General features: G+C 40.1%; 1 protein-coding gene across 4 annotated transcripts in view; it reads left to right on the plus strand.

Moving 5' to 3' along the window:
• The window catches only part of HAPLN1 (hyaluronan and proteoglycan link protein 1), a 69,321-nt gene extending 55,466 nt beyond the window's left edge, over nucleotides 1-13,855 (plus strand). For all 4 annotated transcript variants that reach the window (XM_048932256.1, XM_048932257.1, XM_048932259.1 and 1 more), the window contains exons 4-5: nucleotides 6,390-6,692; nucleotides 13,054-13,855. In XM_048932256.1, coding sequence (XP_048788213.1) covers nucleotides 6,390-6,692; nucleotides 13,054-13,343 — 593 coding nt within the window. In that variant the 3' untranslated portion in view covers nucleotides 13,344-13,855. The remainder of the gene's footprint in view (nucleotides 1-6,389; nucleotides 6,693-13,053) is intronic.
• The last annotated feature ends 415 nt before the right edge of the window (nucleotides 13,856-14,270 follow it).

Below are 14,270 nucleotides of genomic sequence, written 5' to 3' on the forward strand. Positions count from 1 at the left end.
CAATCATAACTACTAAAGTGCACTTACATTTACAGTGGACACGCAGACATAAGTAGTGGATGGAGTGTATTCATCTCTTTCTATGCCCCTGCACTCATCCTGTCATCTCATCCATATGAGAATGATCACTTCATTCAGTGCTCACTTTTATTGCTGTTTCATGCATTTGTGCAGTGCAGATCAGGATGAGTTTAAAAAATCAGTCTCTTTGGACAAAAGTAAAAATGCTATTCCACAGTAACATTCTGCATCTGCTACGTGTAATAAGGTTTATCTCACAGTAGGAAGGATTTGCATCAGTAGCATGATATCCTGAGATGGTGGCCCTAAGGATGTTGACTGGCAGCAAGACAAAACCATTTATACCCAGGAATGCCTGCTAGCAGTGCAAACCAACTGATCACTTCAGTGTGAGATCACTGTACAAATGGCATAGATTTGCCTGAGCAAAATCATATTAATTTATCAATATGAAAATAGTTGACCTCTACCTCAGTGGACCTTTTATCCTCCCTGAAAGTGGTAGTGTTATATTCTTGTTAGATTTAAAAGCCTTCTAGTACTGTGATTAAATATGCTATGCATAGTAACTGGCTATTTTTTTTTAATTTTTTGAAGGCAGAATTAGGCTCAGTTAAGTATCTTACACATTTCTTGCATATTCTTTTTGCTACTGTAAAGTGAAGAACTGTGCCAATTCCTTCCTCCCTTCCTCCTTTCCCCCCTTCCCCCCTTCCCCCCTTCCCCCCTTCCCCCCTTCCCCCCTTCCCTCCTTCCCTCCTTCCCTCCTTCCCTCCTTCCCCCTTCCCTTCCCTTCCCTTCCCTTCCCTTCCCTTCCCTTCCCTTCCCTTCCCTTCCCTTCCCTTCCCTTCCCTTCCCTTCCCTTCCCTTCCCTTCCCTTCCCTTCCCTTCCCTTCCCTTCCCTTCCCTTCCCTTCCCTTCCCTTCCCTTCCCTTCCCTTCCCTTCCCTTCCCTCCCCCCCCTCCCTTCCTATTCACTTCCTTTCTTTCTTCCTCCCTCCCTTCCTTTCATTTCTTCTTTCCATCTTTCCGTCTTTCCAAAACTGTTCAGCCTTCTCATCATTATCATCTCACATTTATCCTTAAATGCAGAGACTAAGTATGGAACTGTTGGGCTGAGCACAGTGGCTGGAAGAAGTGGCAGAAACTGTAGATGGTGGGGGATAAATTTTATAATGAGCTTGTCACCAAAGCCATTTCCTCACTGAACTGGGCATGCCATGTTACTGCATTTAAAATAAGGATTATTAACTTCACATTCTTTTACAGATGTCACAAGAGTCAAAAGCTTAACATATTAAAAGGTCCCCTGTGGTAGATAGGTACAGTTGCCTGAATCACAAGCAAAGAAAGAATTCTCAACTTACGTTAAATTTTCCTTATGTTGTCATTTTACTCTTCTGCACGACATTTTATGTTTGTGCTTTACTGTTTTCCTATCTGACAAGCACGATGCACTGCAGTGAGTCTCCCTGTGCCAGGTTTATCTGCTTTGGTTTTCCAGGCAGGGGAAGCCTCCAGCAGTGCCTGTGGCTCACACTGCTCCTGCGTGGTTTATGTGCACTGTTTCTTCATGGCAGTGAGATTCATGGGCCAAGTGGCAGAGAAAGTGGAACAATGCTAGGCTGCCAAAGGCATTCTTACAGTACAATCTATAAAATAAGTATTTTCTACATTCTGCAAACCAGAAATATGTAAATTTAGATAAAGCTATTGAAAGTATCTGTAGACTGTGCTTCTCAGTTGGAGGCAATCCTTACATGGCTCCACACAAACCCCAAAACAAGGTTTTGTGACCTTGCTTGGAGGTTCATCAGCTTCCAAGATAGAGTGAGAAAAAGATCGAGTTTCTTTTTCAAAAACTGACCTTATAGTTCAAAAACACAACAAATAAATCTGAAAGGTCCAAATAAATAAGTTCTTCCAAATTGTCACAGTAATCATTTCTAATCCAGCCTTATTTTCTAATTAGATTTAGTTTAATGATATCTTTCCTATTTCTTCTACATGCTGCTGTTACACTCATACACCGAAAGGTATTTAAAATATCCTTTGCATGACAATTTGTTGATCTGTCTATTGTAAAACTGATCATATAAGGCATGCTATTTATGAGCACTTAGAATACAACAAGATTTTTTGTAATAGCAGCAGTTTTGCAAGAGTAAATCATGTTGATCCAATGTAATTCCCTCTGTGTCAGGGTAACAGCTCCTTACAAACAGACTTGTACTGCCATCGTGAAAAATGGCATTTCAAGGATACAGTAAAGTAAAAGTAAAAAATAGAGAAACAAAAATTTATCTGGAAACAGTGACTTCAAAGGAAGATGCTAAAAGACTTGGGACTGATTAGCCCTAGGAGAACAGAGAAAAACAAGTCTTCAAATTTTGATAAAAACTGTGGGAGCATAAGGGAATTGTCTGGCCTGGCGCCCAGGCAAGTCTACTCTGGATGCCTGTATCAGTTAGAAACAAGCAGTCACAGTGACAGGTTGGTTATGAGGCACTGTGGATGGATGTCCCCAGATTCAGGTGCAAGATGCTGCCTGGAAGCTCACCCATGCAACTTGTGCTGAGTAATCAGACAAGCGGAAAAATGGAGGTGGAATCTGAAGGAAAATCAGAGACTTACCTCTTACTAATCACAGAATCTTAGAAATCCAACATGGAAAATTTTTCCTTCAAGTGTATGAACCTGCCAGTGTATAACTGTATCCTGCAGTACAGCATATAGCAAACCTACTTTAACTAGTGTTTACACTGGCTACAAGAAAAATTGCTTTTCTGTCTAGGCTAGAACTCAAGGAAGCCAATTTCTGTACTCTGGCTAAAAAAGTCCTATTTTTTTCCATATGTGTTAACAGAGATTATCTGTAAATGCTCTTAAAATTGCTCATTGCTTACAGTGCTAGTTTAAATTGTTACAGGAATTGAGCTTTCTGGATTTATTTACTCATCTTGTTGTCTTGGATCACTATTACAGCTCCTTGGATTGTGACTGTACCCACAGTGACTAATTAACTGCAAAGTACTTGTATTCAGCATTAGGGATTTCTTGCATGTAAGGACATACATGCATTATGTCTTGTCCAATCCTTAAGAGATCAGAACTGAGCTCTGCTTCTCTGATTATTCCCCACTTATTTTCATTAGCAGAACGTTTGATTCTCATAAGCCAGATGAAATTCTCTCTCTCTCTCAAAAATAAATAAATAAATAAATTCAAAAACAGTTCCACAAAAACCATTTATGATGATGCCTTCCAAGACAGTTTCACTTGTCTCCCACTCTCCCTTTTCTTGGATTCTTTTTCATGTGTTATACTTCCACATCTTCTGTTTTGGTACAAATCCTGGTTTCCATTATTTTTAGGACAATGGCTGCATAGCTGCAGGTGCATACAGCAAGACTTTTACTGATAGATTTACTCTCCAGTGAACCAGTGTTTCTCAGTTTCTTCCTGAGCATCAGGTTGTCCTTCCCTGGGGACAAGCCCAGTTTCAGAGAACTGCATGTTTGGGAGTCTATGCTGTAGGTTAATATTCCTCACTCAGACTCCACTAGTGTCTCAGCAGCTTCCTTGGGGCAAGGAGCCAGACCACCAAGATCAAGCTAAGGCTCTTCAGTTCAGTCTTCCAGCAACAGAGAGAGGGTACTGCTATTCTCTGGGTTTTGAAAAGGCTCCCATCAATCCTCTGCCTGATTTTTTGGTAGATTTCTACGAGTGCCTGATTGCACATGGGTGCTGTTGCTGTAAAGCCTGCCAGCAAGACATGCTACAGAAAACATGGAGGGATTAACGACTTTTGTTCACACTCAGCTGGAGTGAAATTCAGACATAAAAGGCTACAGCCAGTCTTTGGAAGAAGAAGACCATTCTTTCCCACTGGAAGACATTCTGGAGCCTTCATGTGACCAAAAAAAAAAACCAAACCACATTATTAATTTCTGGCCATTTGAGCCTGTGTTCTCTTCCTCCATTTCCTAAACTCACTTTGTTAACATTTGGAAATATGTGTTTTGTCTGGTGGCAAAACACAGCTTTGGAGTCAGGAGTTTTGAGTCAGTCTTTAGTTTGGGAGCAGAGTCAAGCCTCCAGACAGCTTTTGTCCATTCGGGAACAGATGGGATGGATTATGTTTTGATGGGCTGTAAGATCCAAGACCAAAGAAGATGCTGTGCAACTAACTGAAGTTCAGAACTGCTAACTTGTACCAAAAGAAAGGCAAATAGTAAGACTAACTGTGAATTCAGTGTTATGTTTGATAGGAAACTGAAGGGGAAAGAATAATACGAGCAAAAATGCAAGGTAACACAAAGCTACACAAAACACATATCCAGTTTTGCTATACAAAATCACCAATGGCCACCCCCATCTGCAGGGTGAAATTAGTGTTAATCAGTTGCAGACGTGTACTTCAGATGAACTCAAACAGAAATCAGCTTCTATGCAGTCTACCCGAATGTAGCTCAAAGCTAATATTACAATTTTCTGCGTATTTTTGTTATTAAAACATTATGTCTCAAATTTTCAAACTCAAGTACATTGATAACAAATTAACATATTTAATGATCTAAAAAAAGTGATTTCGGAAACCTTAAGGGACCAAATCTGTTTCAGCGGTTTCTGTTGAATTGTTTCTCAGTCTTTAAAATAATTTAAGTATAGCTCTTCAGTTTCTTATGTTCTCCAGACCAGAAAATAATGAAATAGCTACAGCTTTATGTTTGTTAAGTTATAGCTAGCAGCACACGATGTGTTACATTTCATTCATGCTTTATAGTTCAGGACAACTAATAACTGAAAAACCCTTTAAGAAAGAATTTACAAAAGGGAAGAAGGTCAGCAGAATCTCTGGTTAATTGCTGAGGGAGAACAAAATCTTGTTTATTATTCCCTTGCTATGTTTACGTTTGTATGCTTTATTTTCTTGGATCAAGTCACTGAGGTTTAGTAATAACAAAGATTTTATTTAACAAAAATAACAGTACTTGGATGATAAATGAGTGAGGGAGAGGAGGAAAAGAAAGGAAATGTTAAGATACCAGTGGAATAGACACCAAAGTGGACTGACTCCTCAAGAAGAAGAATAACTTCATTGCATGCTGTCTTGCATGACTGTAATACAATTTCAGTATCCTATGCTCTGTACATTGCCCTGGAGACAAGGAATTTCTTACAGGGAGAATTCATCAGCAGGGAGAAAATAAAGATGGATGTCTGTACTGGCTTAAAGTTTTTTGCCCATTCCATAGTGTGTTATCTTCAGCCTCTCAGCATCCCACAGCAACAAGTTCTGCAGAGATGTTTGGTAATAAACTCTCTGAGCTAGATCTTCTTGGATGCCGTTTTATTTCAGCTTATTATGAAGATTGGGCTGAAGCCAACCATAAAATTTAGGTCTGAGTTAAGTTTCTAAACCCTGCCAAAGTTACAGTGGACTGATCCAAACTTTTATGTCTCCCTCTTTGTACAGTCTTTTATCAGAGCCACATGAGGAGGTGGTTCTTCAGCATTTTATTCAACATCTTCTATGTTTTGAAATGCAATTTTTAACAACAGATCTTTTTCACAGAATCACAGACTTGTAAGGGTTGGAAGGGACCTCTGGAGATCACCGAGTCCAGTCCCCTACTAAAGCAAGCTCTCTGTAGCCAGTCACACAGGAAAGGGTCCAGATGGGTCTTGAGTGTCACCAGAGAAGGAGACTCCAAAACCTCTCTAGGCAGCCTGTTCCTGTGCCCTTTCACTCTCAGAGTGAGAGTTTGTGAAACAAACAAATGTACAGTGGAAAGACCTGTGAAATAAAGGTGATGACTATGAATGTTGCTGCTGAAACAGCTCAGGAGTTGTTTCCCATTTACTGACTCCACTTGGATATTCCCTGTTCCAAGGTCTCTCCACCCTACCTTTCTGCAGCTGCTGACCACTGATGAGCGGCAAGGCTCATCAGCTTTCATTGAGGACATCTGTCTGGTACTAAAGAAATCCTGTTCCCTGTTGCTCTCCATGAGGAGCTTTTCCTTCCTGAGTGGTGAGAAACTGCCAGAAGCAGCTGGGGTGTATTATAAAACGTCTTCCTAAAACCACACAAGATTTCATGGAACTTTTAAGGGAAGGGCAGATGTAGTACTTAGGGGCATGGTTTTAGTGGGCAGTGTTGTTGGTAGGTAGACAGTTGGCCTAGATGATCTTAGAGGTCTTTTCCAACCTTAATGATTCTGTGATTTTATGATTCTAAGACATCACGGATTTTCCTTCTGACAACTGTAAATGCTACTTCTCCTTCTGTTCTTTCAGAATTGGAGACTCAAAACCTCTTCTAGTGTTGGTAACACCCCAGCTTACCTCTTTCTGCCATTTCAGGTGTTGTATTCCCCTATTCTCCACGTCTGGGTCGTTACAACCTAAACTTCCACGAGGCTCAACAAGCCTGCCTGGACCAGGACTCCATCATTGCCTCCTTCGACCAGCTCTACGAGGCCTGGAGGTCGGGGCTGGACTGGTGCAATGCTGGCTGGCTCAGCGATGGCTCGGTGCAGTACCCCATCACCAAGCCCAGGGAGCCCTGTGGGGGGAAGAATACGGTGCCTGGTGTCCGAAACTATGGCTTCTGGGATAAAGAGAAGAGCCGATACGATGTTTTCTGTTTTACTTCTAACTTCAATGGTAAGAACCCGGTTTGCTTCTACCTTGCAAGGGGCTTTTTTCATGCTTTGAAAAGAAAGAGATGCCAACGGCACCAGAGGGTAGCAGATGGCACTTGGCTGGCCAAAGTTTATGTTAGCTTTGGGAAATGTTACTGATGGATTTAAAAAGACATGTAACCATAGTAATGGTGGCTGTGCCATGTGTTTATGCAGATTATTTTCAGAACTTGGAGCTAATGTTAGTAGCGCTTCCTTATATCTCCAATTTCACCCCACTAAACATGCCTTTTTAATTTTTATGTTAGTTAAAATGGTGAATAAATTAGCAATTTCTTTAGTTGACATTTCCCATTGATTTCAATTATAATTACAATGTTTTACAACATCAGTGTCACCAAAATAAAATTGTGATTGTCACTTCATCTCTGCTGTTGCCTCAAGCAGCTCCAGCTCATACAACACGTCTAATATGACAAATATTTCCTTATCAGCAAAGTTTTTTCTAGCTTATATAACAAATAATTCAGATTTCTAATCTTAGCATGCTGTCAAAACTGAGACATTCCCTCTTACTCTGAGCTTGGTCTGCCCTAAAGCTTATTCCAGTGGCTGCAAAATTTCAGCAGTTAGTAGATTTTACCTTAGGTACGAAGTGAGCTGATCTGTTGATCTCAGACTATCATTTATGGTTTAATCTAATGGCTGGAAAGGATTTACAAAGCAAGGCTGTGAATGAGAGGAGCACTGCAAGTAAGAAGTGCAAAAGGAGCCTACAGCCCTCCATAGCATCGTGCTCACGGGTAGTTCACTTGTGTTTGGCATTCACATGTGTTTGGCATTCAGCCCAACCAGACCAGGGAGCACAGCCCTTTCTGTTTATGCTCAGATTGCTTATCCTCAGCGAAGCATTTTTGCCCTGTAGCATACATAAAAATAAACATAAGCCTTGTTCTCAGATGATATGCTTTAATGCTAGGCCTGTCCCACCCTCTCAAAAAGAAAAAATCCAACAAATTCTCAAACTAATAATATAAAAAGTTAGGTGGGACACAGTCAGAAACAAATGTTTGTGTGATTTTATCATGCTACATAATTCCATGAAATGCTGGCTCATTTTTCTCTTGTTCCATTTAAGCAAGGCAAAATCCTATACGAGCTCATCATATGCTCATTTAAATCTGGAGAAAAAATAAACAAAGGAAAAATTAAAATTGATAGCTGCACTATTTAAAGTGCTGATAGCATAAACTCTTGAGTTCACTGGTCACTAAGGACCACCATTGTCTACACAAGCAGCTGGACAGTATCTCTCAAGGAAAGAAGAAAAAAAAAAGCTGAAAAAAAAAAAAAAGAATTGCTGACAAATACTGTCTGTACACTGATACTGCAAGAGAAAGAAAGAGGAATAAGGCAAGATGAGAATATGGTATAGAGATGGCAGAGAAGTGAAAGACAAGGCATTGGTATTGATCTCATGCTTGGCGAGTCTGCTAAAATGACATGCGGGACAGAAAACCATACAGCAACACCGTGATGTGAAGGGTGGAGTACCATTTTACCCAGGTCCCTTCAGCTCACCTCCATATACATCTCTCAAGGTGTCAGCAGAAAATCTGGACACATTCTCCTGTGTCCCTTCTCTGTTCTCCACTATTTGTATTCCAAGCACACCACAATAATCCCAGAAATGCTCCCCAAATGCCAGCATCTTATTTGCAGCTTAACACCTCAGACAGCTTGTGTGCACTTAACAATGTCATTAGTGTTCTCACTGTAAAAGGAAAAATCTTATAATAACCTGGTTTCCCACTAGGTTGCAACTGCCAGAGATAGTGGCTTTGGGCAAAGAGCTATTTCTGCAACACCCAATATTGATTCTCTCAGTTCAGGAACAGCCAAGGAAAATGAAGTCAGGACACCAGTAGTGGCAGTGACAGCTGGAATCTCCTGATGCACTAAAACAGAGAAGCCTTCAGCACTGTGTGAGGGAGCTGGAAACACACCAGTAGCCTCAGGATCGGAGGCATGCAATGCTAGCTTGAAAAAAAAGCACATCTCAAAGAGTGTCAGTTGTGTGAGCTGCTGTGAGTAACCGGGGGGCGTGAAGTTTAGTTTGGGTTCTTTCTAGAGAAAAACATCCCTAAGTACCTCATGATGTCAGGTGAGATGGAAAAAAAAGGCTCAATGTTAAGTAGTTGAGGCTTAGTTTTAACCTGGAGAATGAAGATCCTTAATTGTTTAGATATTAAGTTGAAAAATGGAAACATAATCATTAATGCAGTTAGTTTCAATCCAGCTTCAGTGTTTTCACTCAGGATCTATGGGACCTCTCTTTGGTGAACACCAAGAAGTACTTTCATTCTGTTAGCAAAGAATTATGTACTCATTCCTCTTGACTGTACAGGAAAGTAGTTTCAGCAAAGTTCTTATACAATACAATATACAGTACTCATTACTTTACAAAATTACCCTCTCCAGTGTCTTTTCTTGAAGTACTTTAAGTGCATTACTTGAGCATTTTGTTCTTCCCATCTAACTCCTTCCTTCAAGAACTTTTTTTTTTTCAAGAAAAAGAGGAACTTTTTGTCTTCTGTGGCTGTGCAAGCAAAGCCAGAAATCCCAAGAGGTAATGCACGCTTTTTGAAAAGAGTAGTACAAGTAATTTCTTGGTTTATAAGAATATATAGCAATGAATTACAGAAAAGTACACAAAAACTAATATTAACATAATCCCACCAATATGCTTACTATTCAGAGCTCAAAAATCAGACAGCAAGGCTATGCAAGAAAGATGTAACTTGGTCCTCTTTCGTATAAACACTGCAGAAGAAATTCATGTCCCACAGACCCCACATGGCATGGGGCAAAGAACATGTAGTAATATAGCTGAAGGGTTATTCTTTGCCTAATTTCAAGGGCTTTCTGAAGGAGGCAGTGAGCCTCTCCATAAATAAATAAATGAATAAATGGAAAACTCTGACTCTGAGAAGTGTTAGGCAAGATAAATCACAGAATCACAGAGTTGTAGGGATTGGAAGAGAACATTGAGTCCGACTCCAGTTGCATAGGAAGGTGTCCAGGAGGGTTATTCTAAAACTGAACAAAAAAGAGGTCTAAATACTGCCTGTATCACACTTCCAGCTCATTAATGTGCATTTTGTTATGTACTTTACACACTGAACTGCACTGCATAATCTATTTGTTATCACATCTAGCAAAACTGAATAAAATTATTTTATGTTAACAAAATTAAAAATACAGAGAATAAATTTTAGGGATCTTGTGTGAGTGCAGCTACTTATTTCAGTAATGCACATGATAAGGTGACCACCACCGTTTAAAGCAGTAGAAGATCTTTTCCAAATAATCCACACTGATTGTTCATTTGATAAAGAGAATATTTGAACATGCATCCATTTCTCTAAAAATGAAAATAAAGCTACCCAAAGAAAAATGATTTGCCCTTTCTGAAAAGTGGGTGCTTCTTGGCCAATGGCTTCTGGGGGGGAGTGGAAGAGGATTTTCAAAAATCATACCCAAATATTTAATGTAGCAGTTTAAATACAGCTCCTGAGTTGAACACTGATTTCAACATACATTTCATGATCCTATTTTTGAGGGAATGAAAAGTCTCTATTCTCACTAATTTTTATACATTTTGAAGAGCAGCAGCCTCACTCAGCTGGCTACTGTGGCTATGAGATACACTGTACTGAGTCTGTGGAGCTGATGATAAGTAGCATCTTGTACTGCATGCTGAGAATGCCTGTCTTTGCCTGAGGTGTGCTCTCTACTTGGTGAAACAACTTAATTCCCTGAGCACATGGGCTACAGCCCTCCCTGTCAGGCACTGTGTTGGCTCTCACACAGAATAGATCTGGTGGAGTGGTATCACCTATCAGTACCACTAAGGATGATGTCCCACTTCCTTTGCACCCAGCTTAGATACAAAACTTTGCCTTGAAATACGCAACTTAGAGCTGAGGTTGGAACAAATCTCCACTGGCAGTGCATCTGTCGCACTCCGGCAGTCACAAGGTGTGGGTATTTAAGTCAAGTGCTCAAATTTTGCTCTTTAAGCTGTTCCATTACAAGCAAAACCTTAAAATAGCTGTTATAAGTGGGGTTCTATTAGGTTTGCATAAACTCCTGCCCCTTGATTTGTAGTGAAAAGTCAAGCCAAGCACACTCGTTCTCTATAGGAATGACCTAACTGACACACATTAATTACAGACAGAGGATTAACGCTTCTCCCTCCTTCCACGTGAATTAATGAGAACTAAGAATGAGCATTTTAGGAGTACTTCTAGCCTGTTGGTAGGGGAAAACCAGTAAATCTGCACCAAGTCTATTTTCACAGCCTTTAATCGGACATTCTGCGTGCACATTGCACTCGCGTGGGGTTTGATGTTAAAGTTCTCCCATTTAGGGAAAGGGCAGAGTGTAGGAGTTTTTATTATTGATGTCATATGTCAAAAGCCTGACCTTACTGCAAATCCCAAGGAAATTACATTCCCCTGACATATGGTTTGAAGAGCAACTAATAAGCTAGGTGAAGTTTACATACTATCAGTCCAAATCCCTGTTCTCCTAGTCTGAAATCCTATTTGCTTTGGGGAAACCTCTTAAAAGCCTAGTAAGAACAGGGTTCCACTTAATAAACATTCTCTTCAGTAACAGCCTGTAAATGCTGCCAACTTGCTGCAATGGAATCAATGCATTTTACAAGGGGTCAATTATCCACTCTACTCTGGTGAAAATACTGTGGATACTACCTCTGACAACAGTGAAATTGTTTAAAAGGTTCTTCTCCACAATATAAGTGCCTTTTTTTCTAATGATTTCCATCATAGTATAAAATTTCAAATCTTCACACATAGCTAATTCAATTATCTTTACAGTTTCACCCAACCTGACATTTCTTCACTTCAAAAAGCCTCTCTGCTTTTTGCTGAGATTTAGGCATAACTCGTTCTCCTTCCTGCTGCTTTTCCTTCACCAAGAAAGTAATCTGTGCAGAATCTGTTCTGTTTTACTGCTGTTATTTATGAGGAAGAAAATGGATGTTTTGCTGGAGTACATTTTTAATTAAGAAGCAGTGTGTTTGCCTCACATGAATAAATAGATTTTTCTTTTCAGACAGCTTGCCCCTTTCATAATGCAGTAAGATTGAAAATGTTGTGAACTTACTTGGAAATCTGATGAATAAGTTTAATGAGTGAAAGGCTTGTGATAAAGTTATACTATCTTGATAAGTGAAATTAATATTAGTGTTATTGCTACTTATGGATTGGTACAGAGGAGTTTTCAAGCTCTACTTGCTGGTATGTGTTTTCATTACCTTATGACGGGCGTATTTTGCTTAGCTGCTCAATCAGTTCAGTGCTGTGGTACGTTGCGGATATGCCCTTTGATGCCTAAAGAGAAACAGAGCTGGAGAACTGCTGTGAATGCTTGTGGAACAGCTAATGAAGACTTATAGCCGGCATGGTTTTGATCTACCAGGGGTTCAAACTCTGCTTCTGAGAAGCCGTGCAATATCTCATCTTTCTTACATGGAAGAAAAAAAAAAATCAAAGAACTTTAAATTGTGCTTATACTTAATCAGAAAGAAGGTCACTGCCTTGTTGGAAAGAAGAACTGCACGTGCTAGCTCCAGCAGCTCCCACCCAAATACTTTCAAAGGCCAGGTCTTGCAACGCCATGCTTCTGAGAGGGAAACTCACAAAGGGTTTTCATCTAATGTGGAGAGCATGCTGTAGGATTACACTGCTTTGGATGTTTAACTAATTTCCCTTCTCTAGCAACAAGATGCTACTGTTTGAGATCTGCTCTACCTTAGATCTTGGGTTCCTTAGGCATTTTACTGGATTGAAGATGGAACCTGATGCTGGTCTCAGAACAGCCCACTCTGAACCCCAGGCTACACCCCCTTACGTTCTTCCTGCTATTTTAAATTTGCAGACAGAGGAGGAAAGCAAGGCTGAATGTTAGATGGAAACCCTTTACTCAGAGGCCCTTGCACATCTGCTCAGACAGCTGTGGGTGCCCCATCCCTGGAGGCTCTCAAGGCCAGGTTGGATGGGGCCCTATTCTAACCTGATCTGGTGGGGTGCAGCCCTGCCCATGGGAGAGAGTTGGAACTGGTTGGGCTGTAAGGCCCTTTCCAATCCAAATCATTCTGTGATTCTATGAAATGCATTGCAACAGGGATTATACATAACACAAGGGATTATAACCTGTTCAACAGCACAGCACACAATTTGCTGCACATTCTGAAATGATCAGATGTTGAATTGTCCAGTTCTGCAGTGGAACATCCTCATTTCTCCTCAAAAGCTCCCTTGATAATATGCTCTTCTCCTTCCTTCTCTCCCCAGGTCGTTTTTACTACCTAATACACCCAACCAAGCTGACCTATGACGAAGCCGTGCAGGCCTGCCTGAAGGATGGTGCTCAGATTGCCAAGGTTGGGCAGATATTCGCTGCCTGGAAGCTCCTTGGTTATGACCGCTGTGACGCCGGCTGGCTGGCAGACGGCAGTGTCCGCTACCCCATCTCCAGACCCAGAAAACGCTGCAGCCCCAACGAGGCTGCAGTCCGCTTTGTAGGCTTTCCTGACAAAAAGCACAAGCTGTACGGTGTCTACTGTTTCAGAGCGTACAACTGAAAATACCTAGAGCGCAACAGTTTTAAATTCATTAAGAACATGTGAGAGATTTCGATACGAACTCGTGCAAGTTACCAAAACTGTGATAAACCTTTCTTTCTTACTGTAGAGTCATTTTCATAAACCCAACCCATTAATTTGTTTTTGTTAAAATATTTTTGTAAAAGTATCATTCCATAGATATTTAAAATTAATATAATTTAATGGAAGCTCTAGGTAAGAAGAGCCAAATTCGTTGAGCTACGTCATCCCAACAAAATATAAGTTTCGTGAATGGGGCATGCAATAGAGCTTGACAATTGCTAGGACACAATTATGGAATGTAAGGCTACTCAAAGCAGAAGCTTTTAAAAGCACAAATTTTACATATTTGTACCCGTTTGAGATATACTGCAAATTGATTGTATCTGGAGTTTTAAAATAAGATGTTTTTGTTTATAGGGATCAGTGAGGTTTTTGCAAAAAATAAAAATAAAAAAAAATAAAAAAAAAAAAAGGCAACACAAAACCAATAGCAAGCTAGATTAGAAAAGACTGTTTTCACTGTTTTTGCATGGGAACAATATACAGTTTAATGAAAGCAGTTAAAACAGTCCAGAAATATAGGATTTATTTTGCAGCATAAAACCCCGCCTTTCTGAAAACGAGTCTTGTGATCCCATACATATTTACAAGCACAATTACTTCTGACTGTTTCAATTGTGTTTTGAATGTGTATAAATCACTGAACAGGTGGGTTAATAATTTATGAGAAAACCCTACTTTCTTCTTAACTCAAATTAAAGATGCCTGAGAAGTATTGCATTACCTTTGAGTAGCTTTACTGAGTTATTTTAAAACTCTTAGGGCCATTTGCTAAGCCGCATATAGCATCTACTCAGGGCAGTTGTGTAAATGAACTGCTGGACAGAAAAATTATAGACTTTA

This window comes from Lagopus muta, chromosome Z (genome assembly GCF_023343835.1).
Source record: "Lagopus muta isolate bLagMut1 chromosome Z, bLagMut1 primary, whole genome shotgun sequence".
Lineage (NCBI taxonomy): Eukaryota > Metazoa > Chordata > Aves > Galliformes > Phasianidae > Lagopus > Lagopus muta.